The sequence below is a fragment of the Bubalus bubalis genome, chromosome 16 (assembly GCF_019923935.1).
Source record: "Bubalus bubalis isolate 160015118507 breed Murrah chromosome 16, NDDB_SH_1, whole genome shotgun sequence".
NCBI lineage: Eukaryota > Metazoa > Chordata > Mammalia > Artiodactyla > Bovidae > Bubalus > Bubalus bubalis.
The window spans coordinates 76,161,517-76,182,776 of record NC_059172.1 but is presented as its reverse complement, the minus strand read 5'-3'; the positions used below and the strand labels follow the sequence as shown (position 1 = coordinate 76,182,776).

The 21,260-nt window shown below is 36.6% G+C and overlaps 1 protein-coding gene across 1 annotated transcript in view; it reads right to left on the bottom strand.

Moving 5' to 3' along the window:
* Nucleotides 1-21,260, bottom strand: part of CNTN5 (contactin 5) — a 1,686,091-nt gene that overhangs the window by 599,825 nt on the left and 1,065,006 nt on the right. The window contains exons 5-6 of the mRNA XM_025266987.3: nucleotides 18,755-18,878; nucleotides 18,456-18,631 (exon numbers count right to left, since the gene is read on the bottom strand). Coding sequence (XP_025122772.3) covers nucleotides 18,456-18,631; nucleotides 18,755-18,878 — 300 coding nt within the window. The remainder of the gene's footprint in view (nucleotides 1-18,455; nucleotides 18,632-18,754; nucleotides 18,879-21,260) is intronic.

Genomic DNA, 21,260 nt, shown 5'->3' with positions numbered 1-21,260 from the left:
AAATAATTAATAAAGTGAAAAGTAACCTACTGAATAGTGAAAAATTTGCAAATCATATATTTGATAATGAGTTAATATTCAAAATATACACAAACTCATGCAACTAAGTAGCAAAATAAACACAAACAATCCAACTGGAAATGGACAGATTTGAATATACATTTTCTTAAAGACATACATATGGATCACAGAGACATGAAAAGATGCTCAATATCACTAATAATTGGGGAAACCTGCTAGACTGATTATTATCAAAAAGATAAGAACTAACAAGTAGCGCCCAGGATGTGGTGAAAAGGAAACTCAAGTGGCATGATGGTGGGAATGTAAATCAGTGTAGTCACTATGGAAAATACTGTGAAGTTCCCTAAATAAATAGCAATAGAACTATCATATGATCCAGCAATTCTACTTTTAGTATTTGAGAAAATGGAAACACTAACTCAAAAAGATATCTGCTATGTTAACTGCAGCATTATTTACAGTATTCAAGATTTGGAAACCACTTAAGTGCCCATTAATGGAAGGATGAATAAAGTAAATGTGATATATATAATGGACTATTGTTCAACCATAAAAATTAATGAAGTCTTGTCTTTTGTGACATCATGAATAGATCTTGAGGGCACTGTGCTAAATGAGATAAGACGAATACTTTATGCCACTTACATATGGAATTTTAAATAAAGCAATAACAAAAACTGAGCTCATAGATAACAGAGAATGTATTGGTGGTTGCCAGAGGCAAAAGGTGAGGGGTGGGCAAAAGAGTTCAAAAGGTAAAAACTTCCAGTCATAAAAGAAGCAAGTCACGGGCATGTAATTTACAGCATGGTGGCTACATTTAGTAATACAGTATTGACTACTTTAATGTTGCTAAAAGCAAATGTTCTCATCACACCAAAAAAGACTTTTTTCAACTACATAAGGTGATGTTAACTAGATTTATTGTGGTAACCAACAACTATACAACATACATGAATTTTGAACCATGTTGTACATATGAAATCAACATAATATTATACGTCAATTGAACCCTGAAGTAAAAAATAAAATAAATTTTAAAAATCATTTAAAAGAAAGACAATGTTGGGTGGCCAAAACATTCATTTGGATTTTTCTGTAAGATATTATGGAAAGTCTTGAATGAACTTTTTGGCAAATCCAAAGTAAACACATACATGTCCACAGAGACAGACTTAATGGCTTATGAGGTGATTACCATGACCCAACAAACTTCATGCTTGGCCCTTAAGTTCCACAGAATGTATAGAAAGTAACCTCACAATAGAGAAGTCATCCTCATCCCACTTTAGTTTAAACCTAGACTGTAAGTCCTGGAGAAAGCAATGGCATCCCACTCCAGTACTCTTGCCTGGAAAATCCTATGGGTAGAGGAGCCTGGTAGGCTGCAGTCCATGGGGTTGTGAAGAGTCGGGCACGACTGAGCGACTTCACTTTCACTTTTCTTTTTTTTTTTAATGTAATTTTATTTTTAAACTTTACATAATTGTATTAGTTTTGCCAAATATCACAATGAATCTGCCACAGGTATACATGTGTTCCCCATCCTGAACCCTCCTCCCTCCTCCCTCCCCATACCATCCCTCTGGGTCGTCCCAGTGCACCAGCTCCAAGCATCCAGTATCGTGCATCGAACCTGGACTGGCAACTCGTTTCATACATGATATTTTACATGTTTCAATGCCATTCTCCCAAATCTTCCCACCCTCTCCCTCTCCCACAGAGTCCATAAAACTTTCCTACATTGGAGAAGGAAATGGCAACCCACTCCAGTGTTCTTGCCTGGAGAATCCCAGGGATGGAGGAGCCTGGTGGGCTTCTGTCTATGGAGCCGCACAGAGTTGGACACGACTGAAGCGACTTAGCAGCAGCAGACTGTAAGTCCAGTAAACATGACCTAGAGGTACAGTCTTGTCAAATTTACAGACTAGGTTAAATGGTCAATGTGGAAGGATATCCTAAACAAAGTGTTAGAGTATGCTTATCATATTGCAATTTGAGCATCCAACACAGACTTATACAGCATAATTTACAGTTGAAAAAGTGTCTATTGCAATAAGTTGAAGTTTTTTATTTTTTTTTAAATCTCTTGTTTCAGATGCACAGATAAGCCTATAGGATTTATGAGAAATCCAAATGAGCTCCCATAATTTTCTCAAAATACTAATACTAAATTTTGACTAAAAACATACACAAAGCATTAAGACTCAGAAACATTGCAGAAAGGCCACACAGACTAGGAACACGAACTCACAGGTCCAGAGACCCTTCTGAGCAGCACACAGCTGAATATTTGGTCTTGATTAGGGGTTATGGCACCCCACTCCAGTACTCTTGCCTGGAAAATCCCATGGGCAGAGGAGCCTGGTGGGCTGCAGTCCATGGGGTCGCTAAGAGTCAGACATGACTGAGCAGCTTCACTTTCCCTTTTCACTTTCATGCATTGGAGAAGGAAATGGCAACCCACTCCAGTGTTCTTGCCTGAAGAATCCCAGGGACGGGGGAGCCTGGTGGGCTGCCGTCTATGGGGTCACACAGAGTCCGACATGACTGAAGTGACTTAGCAGCAGCAGCAGGGGTTATGCTTTCAGTTTCTCTTCTTTTGGGAATTTTGGGAATGGAAAAATATCAGTTAAACCTAACTACTATGTGATTCTTCCACTGAGTGTTACAAAGTTATGACAGGGAAAAAAAAAAAAATTCTACTTCTCTTGAGATAGTAGTTGTGTTTTATTGAAAAAGAACAAATTTTAGTGGATATTGAATGAGAATTTGTGTTGAAAGAATAAAAAAAAAAAAAGAAAGATTCACAGGATATTATTGCTCCCTGACTGGTTTTAGAGTCCTTAAAGTTTGCAGGTCAAAATGTGAGAGCATAAACTCTAATATTTTTCTAGCTCCACATATTCTTTACAACATTCAGTATCTTCTGCATGACAGATTTCCCTGGAAGAAGATGAAAATTAAGAGGAAACCTATATTTTACTTAGAAAGGAGAAATTCATTTCACAAATGAGACTCTATTTTGTATTTTCAGCATCTTCCTCAACACTGAGTCCCTTCTTTCTACTCCCAAATACTGCTATGTTTCAGTGTCATGTCAAGTCATGTCATATCAACAAAACTTTGTTAAACATCCCCATTACTGTTACAGTCAAAATCATAATCCACGGTTTTGTGGGACCCCATGGACTATAGCCCACCAGGGTCCTCTGTCCGTGGGATTCTCCAGGCAAGAATACTGGAGTGGGTTGCCATGCCCTCCTCCAGGGGATCTTTCTGACACAGGGACCAAACCCACATCTCTTATTTCTCCTGCATTGGCAGATGGGTTCTTCACCACTAGCACCACCTGGGAAGCCCTCATAATATTTTATACTTAACTCCCTTCAATCCTGATTTGTCTCAATTATTACTAAAATTGATTTTTAAAAGTTTCAAAATTCAAAGTTCTTTTATGAGAATTACAGCATTTGATGTGACAGTTCCCACCTTAAAATTCTGAATGTTAGTTATATTTTACTCTATTTTATTGCTTTCTGCTACTCTTCTCAGATGATCCTTTTCTTGTCTTCTTCACTAACTCCTTTCTATCTTCACTCATCTTTCTATCAGAGAAATCTGTATATTCCAAAAGGTTAATTCTTAGTCCTCTTTTCTTCCTAATATAATTTCTTTTGATGAACCATCCCTATGACTTCTCCTTGCGTTCTGTAGATAGTCTCTGCCTGCCTTTTCTGAGCATCAACCAGTATTTTATTTTAGTTTATTTTTTAATTTTTATGAGGTATATTGATTTACAATGTTCCATTAGCTTCAGCTGCACAGCAAAATGAATCAGTTATACATACATATATAAATATATATATTTATATATCCACTTATATATCCATGTATATATATATAATATATATATATATATATTATATATATATATATGTATCCACTCCTTTTTAAGAATATTTTTCCCATACAGACCACTAATAGAGTAATGAGTTGAGTTCTCTGTGCTATACAGTAGGTCCATATTAGTACGACTGAGCAACTTCACTTTCACTTCTCACTTTCATGCATTGGAGAAGGAAATGGCAACCCACTCCAGTGTTCTTGCCTGAAGAATCCCAGGGACCAGGGAGCCTGGTGGGCTGCCGTCTATGGAGTTGGACCCAACTGAAGCAACTTAGCAACAGCAGCAGCAGCAGCAGTGTGTATATGTCAGTCCCAATCTTCCAATTTACCACTGCCCCAGTACCCCTTGGTAAGTCAAACAGTAATTTTAAATAGTGGGTATTTTCTTCTAAAATTCAGACTAAACCAACTCATCTGAAAACATTTATTCTCCCAGAAACTTGCTTCTCTTATCTGTGAGATTTTATTATGTAACAGCACGATGAACAGTTTAATTGAATATTCAAAACTCAGAATCTTTATATATATCATTCTAACTCTTTCATATTTTTTAAAGGTCCACCCCCTTCTGTTCAATAATTTGCAAATTCTTATTTATTTTGAAGCCTCCTACAGATGCCTATTATATCCAATACATCCAGGCCTTCAAGTTCTTTTTATCTAGATTATCAAAATTACCTCTTAATTTGAATTTTTCTATAAAGATCTGGTAGACAGAGGGCCTGAAAAACTATGGATAGAAGTTCATAACATTGTAGAGGAGGCAGTGATCAAGACCATCCCTAAGAAAAAGAAATGCAAAAGGGCAAAATGGTTGTCTGAAGAGGCCTTACAAATACCTGAGAAAAGAAAAAATGCAAAAGGCAAAGGAGAAAAGGACATATATGCTCATTTGAATGCAGAGTTACAAAGAATAGCAAGGAGAGATAAGAAAGCCTCATTGATCAATGCAAGAAATAGAGGAAACAATAGAATGGGAAAGAATAGAGATCTCTTCAAGAAAATTAGAGATACCAAGGGGACATTTCATGGAAAGAGGGGTACAATAAAGGTCAGAAATGGTATGGACCTAACAGAAACAGAAGATATTAAGAACAGGTGGCAAGAATATTCAGAAAAACTACACAGAAAAGATCTTCATGACCCAGATAACCACAATGGTGTGATCATTCACCTACAGCCAGACATCATGGAATATGAAGTCATGTGGACCTTAGGAAGCATCACTACTAACAGAGCTAGTGGAGGTGATGGAGTTTCAGTTAAGGTATTTCACATCCTAAAATACGATGCTGTTAAAACATTGCACTCAATATGTCAGCAAATTTGGAAAACTCAGCAGTGGCCTAAGGACTGGAAAAGGTCAGTTTTCATTCCAATCCCAAATAAAGGCAGTGCCAAAGAATCCTCAAACTAACACATAACTGCACTCATCTCACACACCAGCAAAGTAATGTTCAAAATTCTCCAAGCCAGGCTTCAACAGTACATGAACCATGAATTTCCACATGTTCAAGCTGGATTTAGAAAAGGCAGAGGAACCAAAGATCAAATTGCCAACATCTGCTGGATAATCAAAAAAGCAAGAGAGTTCCCGAAAATCATCTACTGCTACCTTATTGACTACTCTAAACCTTTGACTGTGTGGATCACAACAAACTGTGGAAAGTTCTCAAAGAGATGGGACTACCAGACCATTTTATCTGCCTCCTGAGAAATCTGTATGCAGGTCAAGAAGCAACAGTTAAAACTGGACATGGAACAACAGACTGGTTTCAAATCAGGAAAGCAGTAGGTCAAAGCTATATATTGTCACCCTTCTTATTTAACTTATATGCAGAGTATGTCATGTGAAATGCTGGGCTAGAGGAAGCACAAGGTGGATTCAAGATTGCCAGGAGAAATATCAATAACCTCAGATATGTAGATGACATCACCCATACGGCAGAAAGCGAAGAAGAACCAAAAAGCCTCTTCATGAAAGTGAAAGAAGGAGTGAAAAAGCTGGCTTAAAACTCAACATTCAGAAAACTAAGATAATTAAATCTGGTCCCATCACTTCATGGCAAATAGATGGGGAAACAGTGAGAGAGTTTATTTTCTTGGGCTTCAGAATCACTGCAGATGGCGACTGTAGCCATGAAATTAAAAGACACTTGCTCCTTGGAAGAAAAGTTATGACCAAACTAGACAGCATATTAAAAAGCAGAGACATTATTTTGCCAACAAAGGTCCATCAAGTCAAATCTATGGTTTTTCCAGTAGTCATGTATGGATGTGAGAGTTGGACTGTAAATAAAGCTAAGCAATGAAGAATTGATGGTTTTGAACTGTGGTGTTGGAGAAGCCTCTTGAGAGTCCCTTGGACAGCAAGGAGATCCAACCAGTCCATCCTAAAGGAAATCAGTCCTGAATATTCATTGGAAGGACTTATTCTGAAGCTGAAGCTCCTACACTTTGGCCACCTGATGCGAAGAACTGATTCATTTGAAAAGACCCTGATGCTGGGAAAGATTGAAGGCAGGAGGAGAAGGGGACAACAGAGGATGAGATGGTTGGATGGCATCACCAACTCGATGGACATGAGTTTGAGTAAGCTTCAGGAGTTGGTGATGGACAAGAAAGCCTGGTGTGCAGTGGTCCTTGGGGTTGCAAAAAGTAGCAGAAGATAGTGACTGAACTGAACTGACCTGATAGAGTTCTCTTGTATTCAAATGCCCAGAGTAACTCTCTTTTTCTTTCTGCCTTCTAACTGAAAAGTTAATAATTGAGGACAGTCGACCAGATTTCAACTTTGATTCACTTATGACTTTCCTTTAAGATAAGAGGAAGTATTTTTAATTAAAATTTTTCTATGACATCAGTCAAAGAAGTCATGCTATAGTTTTTCAAGGGGTCATATAGTCATAGGTACCATATCTAGTATCATTATTTTAAAGGAAAACTTAAAACATATTCTTTGAGTAATGATTTTATAAAAAGTTTTGCTTTGCTTATAGAAGACACAATTACAGACTAATATTAATGTATTAAAACTAGATAATTTTGTAACTAGTAAAATCATCCATGCCAGTGTGACTCATCTAGATTAATATTCAAATAATTTAATACATTTGTTAGGAACAAACCTCATAGACTAATGGGATAAAGCTTAATATATACTGTAGAGTTAGCAATTATTCAAATAATTTCATTAGATATTAAATGCTAGTAATGTGATTTTAAAGTCTAAGGTCAATTTTACTTTAGCAGAAAAAATTAAGAAAAAGCTAGAGAAGTAATTTTTCAGTTTTACATGAAAATGAAAGTTTAAATGACTTAAATACGAAGTTTATAAAAATCATATAATCTCTCAAAGAGTTAAGGAGGTTATTTTAATCAACTGCTTCCAGGAAAACTAATGGAATATTCTGGATGTAAATCATCTTAAATGCCCTGAAAAGCAATATGTTGGAATTTAGATATGAACTATCAATTTACCGGATGGCAAGAGACAGCATGAGATTTTATTCTTGATTCATTTTATGTTTGACTTGCTGTTATGAGTTATTTCTAAAAATCCAAACTTTGGAGAGACTGTTATGAGCCTAAGATTTCTGAAGGATGTTTGAGAAGTGTGCAGTGTCACATTATCAATTCAAAATTCTCATCAGCATGGTAATAAGCTAATAGAGTGACAAAGTTTTATATGGTGTATTCTTGCTTGTCAGTGAAGAAAAATCACTGCACTAGGTGAGGAAATTATACTCATGATGAACATAAGCTACAGGAACAAAATATACTTTGTCAAAAATAATTTTATTGATAACCAGAAACAATCATCACTAGCAATAATATCCAAGTTTGTGTTTATTTATGTCTTTCTTTCTGAACTTTCTGAAATCAGTTCATAGACATGACTTCTCCACCTCATTAATTTTTACTATACCCTTATGAGATATATATTTATTAATGCTAAAGTACATTATTAACATTAACTAAGCTGAACCATGTTTATAAATAAATATTCATTTAGGGAGTACTTAATTTCTACTCACAGATAGACAGTTAGACATGTGAGGGGTGGGTTAAAAGGAACAACAGCTGCTCAAATTCATTAGCAGCTCAAATCAAAACTTAAAAAAAAAAGATTTATAAATGAATGAAGTGAATAGCTTCATGATTAAATTCTAGTTACATTTTAAAAATTGGTTTGGTTTTATGTCAAGCTAATTAAACTTCCTATTGAGTTGATGCAGAGATGTTAAAATCTCTACATAAAGCGTCAAATGAGAAATTTCTATGAGAAGTAAATGTCAACAACAAAAAAATAATTTCTTCTCTTAAGGAACTTGGGGGTAATTAGAATCCTTTAAATGTTTCTATTTTTCCTTTTTCTCTGACTACTGGAAGTCCCAAGGAAATATTTATGTCATGACCACAATAATTATGAGACCTATGGCTTATACTATCTTGACCTCTTGTGATGAAATGCATTTTTCCTGTATTTACTAATTTACATATTTATCTTGTATGGTGCATGATTTCATATAGCAAGTCAAATAAATCACATTTGGGATGATGTTGAGATTACTATATTGGCAAAATAAAATAATTGCTGTATTAATATGTACTTGTTGATTCATGAGTGACATGAATAGGAACAAAACCAAAAAGAAACTAAATTTGTTTTACACTTACAATTAATTTTTCCACACATTAGATACACTTTTTAATCATTGCTACATCTATAGTAAAGGTGTCAATACTCATTTCATTATCATCAGCCCTCCAAAAGCCAAGACCTATGAAGATATTTTCAGCTTTTGATAACACCCACACTCATCTTTGTCCTATCTCAAGATTATTTAGAAAATGTAGCTTTCAAGGTTCTAACTATAGACTGTCTAAGAAATTTTTAAAATTAAGAGAAAAAGTTATATTAAAAGAGAAAATATAAGAAAAAATTACATGTTAACATAATTACTATAAATCCTCAAATTCTAGATCTAGAAGGAGACCAAATTTTCCCTAAATTCTCAAATTTCCGTAAGGAAAATCAAACAAGAGACATTATCTAATTTAAACAATGAGAATAAATGCAGAATGATTATATTCTTATTTCTATCTTGATATTTATTTTTGTTAAACACATTGGTATTGGTATATTGATTATGAAATGATTTTGATGAAGGAAACATATAAAGATTTTTGAGAGATTATAATATAATTAGACTTTGAGAGGTGAATTTAAAATCAAAATTAGTATGTCATAAAGCAAATACAATATATATTTATATTAGGAAAAGACTGAGAATTATCAGAGTTAAATAAGAGGTTGCAGCTGTAAAATGCATTTATATTTAACACTGTAATGAAACATATGTTGGTTATTAGAATGAAACGAACTGACATATTTTAAAACATTTAGAACATTGTCTGCCACAGAAATAAGCATCCATTAAATATAATTATTTATACAAACTTGAGAACTTAAAAAAGATTTTGGTTTTATAAGTCTTCTTTACTAAACAGATTTGGCGATAATATCATCCTCCTCAGCATCAGAACTTATTTGGATCAATTTGATACTCACCTCTAACATCTAGATTTTAGTCTATATAAATAACATGCATTACGGTCAATGTAAAGTAGTTGAATATATACTTGGGGAATAGTCACAAGATCAAGATGTTATTGGAGGAAAGCTAAAATATTTTAAAATATATTTCTGGTTAATAAGAGGAAAAGAAGCTAATATTAAAGGACTTCCATTAGTCAAAATGTGACAACTGATATATGTATGCTGCTAAGTCACTTCAGTCGTGTCTGACTCTGTGCGACCCCATAGACAGCAGCCCACCAGGCTCTGTCATCCCTGGGATTCTCTAGGCAAGAAGACTGGAGTGGGTTGCCATTTCCTTCTCCAATGCATGAAAGTGAAAAGTGAAAGTGAAGTCGCTCAGTCTTATTTGACTCTTAGCGACTCCATGGACTGCAGCCTACCAGGCTCCTCTGTCCATGGGATTTTCCAGGCAAGAGTACTGGAGTGGGTGGCCAGATATATGTATATGAATAAGCTAACTCTGCAAAATCTTATTTAATATGATGTATATGTGTACATATTATTTAATATGATGTATGTGAGTAGGGAGCCCCTGGGTGGCTCAGACAGTAAAGGGTCTGCCTGCAGTGCAAGAGACCTGGGTTCGATCCCTGTGTTGGGAAGATCCCCTGGAGAAGGAAATGGCTACCTGCTCCAGTATTCTTGCCTGGAGAAACCCATGGACAGAGGAGCCTGACAGGCTACAGTCCATGGGGTTGTAAAGAGTTGGACATGATTGAGCAACTTCACTTTCACTTCACTTTCATATATGTATATAATGTATATAATTTTCATGCAAAAGGAAGATAATTCTAGTCAGATATGATTAATGGGATTTTAACATATGAATAGTTAGAATATTTAAACACATATCAATTTATAAAATATAGATTTGGTCATTTTTCTATGAATATAATTAGGGGAGACACATTTAATGTTTATTTAACATTGTCCAAATAAATCTTACAATCACATTATTTTAGTCAGTTCAGTCATTCAGTCGTGTCCAATTCTTGGTGACCCCATGGACTGCAGCAAGCCATGCTTCTCTGGTCATAGCTTTTCTTTCATGGAGCAAGCATATTTTAATTTCATGGCTGCAGTCACTGTCTGTAGTGATTTTGGGGCCCCCCAAAATAAAGGCTGTCACTATTTCCATTGTTTCCCCATCAACTTGAATGAAGTGATGGGACCAGATGCCATGATCATTATTTTTTGAATGTTAAATTTTAAGCCAGCTTTTCATTCTCTTCTTTTACTTTCATCAAGAGGCTCTTTATTTCTTCTTCACTTTCTTCCATAAGGGTGGTGTCTTCTGCATATCTGAGGCTATTGATATTTCTCCTGGTTATCTTTACTCCAGCTTTTGTTTCATCTAGCCTGGCATTTCATATGATACACTCTGCATAGAAGTTAAAAAATCAGGGTGACAATACACAGCCTTGACATACTCCCTTCCCAATTTTTACCTCTCTGCTGTTCCATGTCCAGTTATAACTGCTGTTTCTTGACCTGCATACAGATTTCTCAAAAGACAAGTAAGGTGGTCTGATATTCCCATGTCTTTAAGAATCTTTCACAATTTATTATGGCCCACACAGTCAAAGACTTTGGCATAGTCAATAAAGCAGAAATAGATTTTTTTTTTCTGGAATTCTCTTGCTTTTCCGATGATCCAAAGGATGTTGGCAATCTGATCTCTGGTTCCTCTACCTTTTCTAAACCCAGCTTGAACATCTGGAAGTTCTTGGTTCACATACTGTTGAAATCAAGTTTGCAGGATTTTGAGCATTACTTTGCTAGCTTGTGAGATGCGTACAACTGCGCGGTACTTTGAACATTCTTTGGCATTGCCTTTCTTTGGGATTGGAATGAAAACTGACCTTTTCCAGTCCTGTGGCCACACCTGATTTTTCCAAAATTGCTAGCATATTGCATGCAGCACTTTCACAGCATCATCATTTAGGATTTGAAATAGTTAAGCTGGAATTCCATCACCTCCACTAGCTGTTCATAGTAATGCTTCCTAAGGCCTACTTGACTTCATACTCCAGGATGTGTAGCTCTAGGTGAGTGACCACACCATCATGGTTATATGGGTCATGAAGATGTTTTCTGTATAGTTCTTCTGTGTATCTCTGCCACCTCTTCTCAATATTTTCTGCTTCTGTTAGGTCCATACCATTTCTGTCCTTTATTGTGTACATCTTTGCAGGAAATGTTCCCTTGGTATATCTAATTTTCTTGAAGAGATCTCTAGTCTTTCCCATTCTATTGTTTTCCCTCTATTTCTTTGCACTGTTCACTTAGGAAGGCTTTCTTATCTCTCCTTTCTAGTCTTTAGAACTCTGCATTCAAATGAGTATATCTTTCCTTTTCTCCTTTGCCTTTCACATCTCTTCTATTCTCAGCTATTTGTAAGGCCTCCTCAGACAACTATTTTGCCTTTTCATTTCTTTATCTTGGGGATGGTCTTGATCACCACCTCCTGTACAATGTCATGAACCTCCATCCATAGTTCTTCAGGCACTCTGTCTATAAGATTTAATCCATTGACTCTATCTGTCACTTCCACTGTATAATTGTAAGGGATTTGATTTAGGTCATACCTGAATGGCCTAGTGGTTTTTCCTATTTTCTTCAATTTAAGTTTGAATTTTGCAATATGGAGTTCATGATCTGAGCCACAGTCAGCTACTGGTCTTGCTTTTGCTGAATGTATAGAGCTTATCCATCTTCGACTGCAAAGAATATAATCAATATGATTTCAGTAATGACAACCTGGTGATGTCCATGTGTAGAGTCTTGTGTTGTTGTTAGAGGATGTTTGCTATGACCAGTGCATTTTATTGGCAAAACTCCATTAGCCTTTTCCCTGCTTCATTTTGTACACCAAGGCCAAGTTTCCTGATACTCCAAGTATCTTGACTTCCTACTTTTGCCTTCCAGTCTTCTATGATGAAAATGACACCTTTTTTTTTTGGTGTTTGTTATTTTAGTCATATATATCATATTTCAAAAGGTGAAAACGTATGCAAAAGCTGTATTTAAACTATTATTTATATAACAAAAAATAATGTTTAAATTATAAAAAAGTCCAAGAGTCACAGTCTCCCTTTGAGAGGAACAATGAAAATTCAACTGGTTGATAACTCAGAAACTACCCTGGATTGGGTAATATGATCCTCCTTTCTATTTGATTTTAGAACATCACAATTGTACTACACATGGGGAACACATGTGTACCTGTGGCGGATTCATTTTGATATTTGGCAAATCTAATACAGTTATGTTAAGTTTAAAAATAAAATAAAATTAAAAAAAAATTGTACTACACAATGTAGAAAACCATAGTTGATAAAATAATTGTGTAGTACATAATTAAATTAAAGGTAAAAAGATTAAGGCTTTTATACCTTAAATTTATACCAATTACAATTAAATCTTTGTAAACCGAGTTTGTATGTTTGTAATCATTTTGATAATTTGTAATTTTGTCTTATTAAATGACATTTAAAACATCTAACAGATTTGTGTTCGATTTAAATATTTAATGTAACTAAACAGTTTTAATAATCATCTAAAACTAGCACAAGCTGGAATCAAGATTGCTGGGAGAAATATCAATAATCTCAGATATGCAGATGACACCACCCTTATGGCAGAAAGTGAAGAGGAACTAAAAAGCCTCTTGCTGAAAGTGAAAGTGGAGAGTGAAAAAGTTGGCTTAAAGTTCAACATTCAGAAAATGAAGATCATGACATCCGGTCCCATCACTTCATGGGAAATAGATGGGGATACAGTGGAAACAGTGTCAGACTTTATTTTTGTGGGCTCCAAAATCACTGCAGATGGTGACTGCAGCCATGAAACTGAAAGACGCTTACTCCTTGGAAGGAAAGTTATGGCCAACCTAGACAGCATATTCAAAAGCAGAGACATTACCTTGCCAACAAAGGTCCGTCTAGTCAAGGCTATGGTTTTTCCTGTGGTCATGTATGGATGTGAGAGGTGGACTGTGAAGAAGGCTGAGCACCGAAGAATTGATGCTTTTAAACTGTGGTGTTGGAGAAGACTCTTGAGAGTCCCTTGGACTGCAAGGAGATCCAACCAGTCCATTCTGAAGGAGATCAGCCCTGGGATTTCTTTGGAAGGAATGGCACTAAAGCTGAAACTCCAGTACTTTGGCCACCTCATGCAAAGAGTTGACTCCTTGGAAAAGACTCTGATGCTGGGAGGGATTGGGGGCAGGAGGAGAAGGGGATGACAGAGGATGAGATGGCTGGATGGCATCACTGACTTGATGGACGTGAGTCTGGGTGAACTCCGGGAGTTGGTGATGGACAGGGAGACCTGGCATGCTGCGATTCATGGGGTTGCAGAGTCAGACACAAGTGAGCGACTGAAATGAACTGAACTGAACTGAAACTTCATAATATATTAGTTTTGAAATATTAGTTGTTTAATAATACATATTTCAATTTTTTAATAAATAGTAGATGGTGATATGAAGAATTAATATCAGCTCCAAAATGTGTACAAAGTAATCAGAGTTCCTCTAGTCACTAAAGTTCTTAAGCCCTAAGGGACATTAAGCATTGTATCAACAACAGAAGGTGAACTCATCTCTATCTATGAGGCTGGTCATAGAAAATCATGATGCAAAGGGAATTTGACACCAAATTTTTAATCTTGCTTTACATTTGTATCCTCTCTCTTCTTTAAGAAGTTCCATTTTTCATTCTCTGTGACACCCTACCTTATTTCCTCTCCCTAATCATAAAACTATTCTGACTATTAGAATCCCATCCCACCCATGTTCACACCCAGGTATCAATTCAGTTCAGTCGCTCAGTCGTGTCTAACTCTTTGCAATCCCATGGACAGCAGCATGCCCGGCTTCTCTGTCCATCACCAACATCTGGAACTTATTCAAACTCATGTCCATTGAGTTGGTGATGCCATCCAACCATCTCATCCTCTGTTGTTCCCTTCTCCTCCTGCCTTCAATCTTTCCCAGCATCAGGGTCTTTTCAAATGAATCAGCTTTTTGCTTCAGGTGGCCAAAGTATTGGAGTTTCTGCTTCAGCATCAGTCCTTCCAGTGAATATTCAGGACTGATTTCTTTTAGGATGGAGTTCTTGGATCTCCTTGCAGTCCGAGGGACTCTCAAGAGTCTTCTCCAACACCTCTGTTCAAAAACAGCAATTCTTCGGGGATCAGCTTTTTTTATAGTCCATTTCTCACATCCATACATGACTACTGGAAAAACCATAGCTTTTACTAGACGAACGTTTGTCAGCAAAATAATGTCTCTGCTTTTTAATACTCTGTCTAGGTTGGTCATAGCTTTTCTTCCAAGGAGGAAGCATCTTTTATTTCATGGCTCATTCACCATGTGCAGTGATTTTGGAGCCCCCCAAAATAAAGTCTCTCACTATTTAACAATGTTTCCATTGTTTCCCCATGTATTTGTCATGAAGGATGAGACTGGATGCCATGATCTTAGGTTTTTGACTGTTGAGTTTTAAGCTAGTATACTAGTACTCTGTATATACACCCAGGTATACTAGACACCCATGTATACTAGACACTAATGTATGCTGCTGCTGCTAAGTTGCTTCAGTCGTGTCTGACTCTGTGCGACCCCATAGATGGCAGCCCACCAGGCTCCCCCGTCCCTGGGATTCTCCAGGAAAGAACACAGGAGTGGGTTGCCATTTCCTTTTCCAGTGCATGAAAAGTGAAAAGTGAAAGTGAAGTTGCTCAGTCTTATTCGACTCTTAGCAACCCCATGGACTGCAGCCTACCAGGCTCCTCTGTCCATGGGATTTTCCAGGCAAGAGTACCAGAGTGGGTTGCCATTGCCTTCTATGGACACCAATGTATACTAGACAGCAAATTGAATCTTTGTTCTGTCTTCTCTATTAACTGTATTTGCATTTCCCCCCAAAGATATCCTGGCCAAAAGATAGAACAAAGCCTAAAAGACTTGTATTTCATACTATCAACAGAGACATAACAGAATAGAGATGGGGAGCAGTTTTGAGGCAATAGGTAAGTGACTGACTGCTTCCACCAGGCATTTTATGGGTTCTTTTGAAAAATGAAATTGCAACCCCCTCCAGAGTTCTTGCCTGGAGAATCTCAGGGACCCAGGAGCTGGTGGGCTGTCATCTATGTGGTTGCACAGGGTCAGACACGACTGAAGCGACTTAGCAGCAGCAGGAGCTGCAGCAGCATGCATATGTATAGCCTCCAAAACACAACAGCAAGTCAGGTGCGACAGGGATAGTGAGAGCAGAGTAACAAGACACTACTAATGATTGCATATTTTACCCATATGTTTAAGTTATTAATAAAAATAAAGCAAGTATTGTTGTAAATTAAGTTCAGGATAGCTTGATGCTGAGTAGGTAAGATAGGTAAGTGGGCAGGTAGAAGGTAGGTAGGAGGCAGGTAGGCTGATTGAGAGAAAGCTTTCCTTGCCTAGTCTTAAACTGTAAATGCTGGTGCCACCTTATGCACTCTACATGGGGTGAAGTATTTGATAGCAGTGGCTGTTTTTTTTTTTTTTTTAATATCTTAGGAAGGTACAGTCAAATAGACACCTAGAGCCTTCCAGCAAGTAGATTTCTGCTCTGAATAATGTAGAAAACATTGCATATTTTGTATCACTGCTGATTTAGGAGAAAAAGAGGCAACTGAGAATTGGTATACTTGTGTCAGATAATATAAACCAAAGAAAAAGTTATAAGCCACTGGTATTAGTACATGTTTCCTGGATTTGCTGCACCTGTCTTGAAAAGACTGCACTATTGAACAGTGTTTCCCGATCTATTTGCCATGAAGTGATGGGACTGGATGCCATGATCTTAGTTTTCTGAATGTTGAGCTTAAAGCCAACTTTTTCAGTCTCCTCTTTCACTTTCAACAAGAGTCTCTTCACTTTCTACCATAAGGGTAGTGTCATCTGCATATCTGGGGTTATTGATATTTCTTCCAGAAATCTTGATTCCAGCTTGTGTTTCATCCAGCCCAGCATTTCTCATGATGTACTCTGCATATAAGTTAAATAAGCAGGGTGACAATATACAGCCTTGACGTACTCCTTTTCCTATTTGCTTCATGGCAAATAGTTGGGGAAACAATGGAAACAGTGACAGACTTTATTTTCTTGGGCTCCAGAATCACGGCAGATGTGACTGCAACCTTGAAATAAAGGACACTTGCTCCTTGCAAGTAAAGCTCTGGAAAGCCTAGACAGCATATTAAAAAGCAGAGACATTACTTTGCTGACAAAAGTCTGTCTAGTCAAAACTATGATTTTTCCAGTAGTCATATATGGATGTGAGAGTTGGACCATAAATAAAGCTGAGTGCAGAAGAATTGATGCTTTTGAACTGTGGTGTTGGAGAAGACTCTTGAGAGTCCCTTGGACTGCAAGGAGATCCAACCAGTCCATCCTAAAAAATCAGTCCTGAATATTCTTGGAAAGACTGATCCTGAAGCTGAAATTCCAATACTTTGGCCACCTGATGCAAAGAGCTGACTCATTTGTAAAGACCTTGATGCTGGGAAAGATTGAAGGCAGGAGGAGAAGGGGACGACAGAGGATGTGATGATTGGATGCATCACCGACTCAATGGACATGAGCTTGAGCAAGCGCCAGGTGTTGGTGATGGACAGGGAGGCCTGGTGAGCTGCAGTCCATGGAGTCACAAAGAGTAGGACCTGACTAAGCAACTGAACAACAAAAAGGATACTTTTAAATCTACATATTGAGAAATATTAGATTTCTGTGATGCGCTGCGTAATATTTAAAAAAAAAACAAAAGTATAGTTAGTCTACTATATTGGTATATTTGGTGTATACAGTCTGAACTCTTTAGCCAATTCTACTTTAAAAGATAATGTTTTGATTTTTCTAGTACCTAGCTCGATTTTCTCCAAACTGGATCCATTATCATTTTTTTCCTTCCCTTTTCTCCTTCACACTCCTTTAACAGGGTGTCTGGGTTCTGGGTTAATTAGACATAATATGTGAAGAAGATTACAAAGAGAAAAATCAATTATTTCATTCTTCAGGGTGCAGTTTTAACTTAAAAATCATTTTGTGATGAATTACATAGCCATTATAGTTACATTTGAATTATTAACACCAAGCTCCCTGGCCCTCCTATCTATTTCTCAGTGATTATAATCCTCAAGAATTTAAATTCAATTAGGATTACTCACTAAAAAATGGTACAAATGTTTTTTTCACCCAGTATCTATCCTCAAGTTTGTGTAAGACTCATAATATGTAAAATAATTTCAAGAGTTTCAAGAAATCTATACATTTAGTTAATTATATATATGATATATTTTAGAAAATATATATAGTATAGATATATGAATGAATACATGAGGTACCTTTTTTCCGATTAAAAAAGAAACTGGGACACTTGGAAGGGAGGTTATAGTCAGAATCTGAAATAGCACTTCAGAGGTATTTCTTTGGTTTTTTGACTAGAAGGAGAATTTTTAGAATATGCTGTCTTATGTCCAGAAGAATCTATAGCCAATAGTGACTATCATAGGCAGTAGAAGAATATCAAGTAAGTAAATATTTTAAAAGCAGATAGAACTAATTAAAAACCTATTTCTTACTAGATTTCAAAAGATATTTGAATTCTAAAACTTAATCTGCTTTTATGAACTGAATTTTTAGCCTCCCAAACTACTATTTATGTGAAGAGGGCACATATTTCAGGGGATTTAAAAATATGTCAGGAAGAAGCACGTTGTTTGCACAGTTCTAAGCATGACTAGTTTATACTATTATTTTAAAATTCGAAATCATAAGCTCTTGCCTAAATAAACTTCAAAGCTATACACACACACACACACACACACACTATACATGTATATGTGTAAAGAGCAATATTTTACTCACAGGCAAACTGAAGAATGACTTCTCGACTAAGAATACTTCCAAATGTGTTGGCTGCCAAACACTGATAATGACCAGAATCCTTTGCTTCACTTGGATTGCTTATAATAAAGGCCCCGTCTATCAAACTGTAGCGATAATCACTTTCCAAATCTATTTCTGTTCCATTTCGAAGCCATCTTAGGGAAAAATCAGAAGACAAAATGTAAAAATTACTTAAGACATAATACTCCCTGGGTGTATCAGAATCTCACTGAAAGGAATTTTTAAGAAAAGAAAAATGATTAATAGTGAATTTCTACCTGTAATTGGGAATTGGGTTGCCACGAGCTTCACAATTCAGTGCTACTTTCTTTTCATCAGAATCAGTCGGGAAAATTATATCATCTGGTTCTTGCACAAACACTGGTCCGTAATCCACACTTTCTGTAAGGACCAAAAAGACACACTTTAAAATTTCTTGAAATAGCAAAACATTTTTTTCTCCATTATGTCCCTACTCAAAATTCTTGCTCTTTCCTCGTGCTGAACAGGCTTATTACCAAAGAAAGGTATAGCTGGCAAATTATATTGTTTTAGTAAATTGCAGAGACCTAAATAGATGTTTGTCTCTACTTGACCAAGATGGCTTTTAAAAAATATGATACATGAAATGTAAAGACACACATCTCAAGCATAGGTGTTGTACATTTTAAAATATATCTTTAAATTCACCAAAAGCAGAGCTAATGAGGTAGTAAATAAAAATATTAATTTTTAAAAAACTGAAATTGTAGAAGTCTTAGAATGTTGAAAATAATATATAATAAAATCATGAACTAATACTTTGCTACTACTTGGGTACTATAGATATGAAAATGTGGGTCCTCATGCATTTTTCACATATTCCTTTCTTCACTTATTCAATCAAGCACTGCTGCTGCTGCTAAGTCACTTCAGTCGTGTCCGACTCTGTTTCGACCCCATAGATGGCAGCCAACCAGGCTCCCCCGTCCCCAGGATTCTCCAGGCAAGAACATTGGAGTGGGTTGCCATTTCCTTCTCCAATGCATGAAAGTGAAAAGTGAAAGTGAAGTCGCTCAGTCGTGTCTGACTCTTAGCGACCCCATGGACTGCAGCCTACCAGGCTCCTCCATCCATGGGATTTTCCAGGCAAGAGTACTGGAGTGGGTTGCCATTGCCTTCTACTAGATCTCAAAGCACTTTAAATACCTCTCATAGAAGCCTTTAAGACTTTACAAAACATCAAACAATAATTAATATAAAGGTAACATTTTCTGTCTGAGAAAGTATCAGAGCATTTCAATCTTTAAAACCACAGCTGATAATTTTCTTAGACATCTGGTAATCAATAAAAATTATCTTTAATATCTTTAATAGATAACATATTTGGCATTTGGTTCAGTAAAAATTAAACTTCTCTTGAATTTTGAAAAACATCATGTTTTTCTGTTTATAACTGGACATCACTATTAATAAAACATACATTTACATAAAATTGGCTAAATCACTGCAAATAAAACTAATTTTAAGTTACAAACCTTCACACTTTTTAGTCAAGGATGTTTATCTTACTTTAGCATGACTTTCAAGCACCCTGGTTTAATTTCAGAGAATCTAAAGTTATGGCTTGTGAAGTATTTAATGACAGCTGGTTTGATGCGAGCAACTCCTCCCTGGCTGTGGTTTCCTCTCCCCGTTATCACAGAGAGATAGGGCTTACCACCATTCTGTTTAAATTCTTCAGTTTTCTGCTGTAAAACTGTTGTCAAATGTTCTATAGCCTCATCCACATGCAGCCCATGGAGGTCTAGAACATTCTGAGGCAGTAGGGAGGCACTGACTTTCTCAAGTATCTCCATGGTAGCAAGGTGATTAGCTTCTTTCATCTTCTGCTCATGGAGACTACCCTGCTGGGCATAAAATGTGGCAACGTTTTTTCTTCCCCATCCGATAAGCTTCTTTTGCCTTGCTGTAGCATTCCATCCTCTTCTGTTGGTGCAGGAAAGCTTCTTCCCCTGTAGTCATCATATTCTGGGTACTCAAAGTCCTGGAAAGATGGTTCATTTGGTATATCTTCAGTCTCTTTCAATTTCTTTGCCTTTTTCTCCTTAGACTTCTGTGCAGTATGAGAAGTGATATTCTCATTTTGGTGAACAAATTCTTGTGCTACCACAGGGTCTCCTTTAAGAACACAATTTAGAAATTGCACTGTGTGTTCTAATGAATAGTTGTGGTCCTTGAAAATGTCCACCAGGAAATTTTGGTTAATGGCTGGAAATATCTTAAGAGTTGCTTCTCCTTTAGCTTAGTGGCACAATCTTTCTCAAACATAAGTGGATCCCTTTTCAAATCATGCTTTTCCTGTAAGGCAATTTCTTCTGACATTATTTCTCTGAGTGATACTTTTTTTTTTAACTTTGAATGTTCCAATGATCCAATAAGGGTAGCATTTCAGGTGCTGCTAAGGTCTTCAATAATTTTTTGCCTGTTCTCTGAGATGATTTTTGTTCTGAATTATCAAGACCAACATGCTCAACCAGGGAAGGATCTTGCATTAACTTGCCACAAGATACCTCTTCTTGTCTTTGTTGCTTCATTACAGATTCTTTCCATTTCTCATGAATCACTTTAGCCAGATTCAGATCTATATGAATCACGCAGTCCTCAACTGTTAGGGACCCTGAATCAATACCTACAGGGCCAAATAATTCATTGAGCTGAAAAGCCAGTTCAGGGGGCAATGCCAATTCAAGACAGTCTATGATCAGAGATTTGGTTGTCACTGGAGTCGGATTCAGTGTCTCA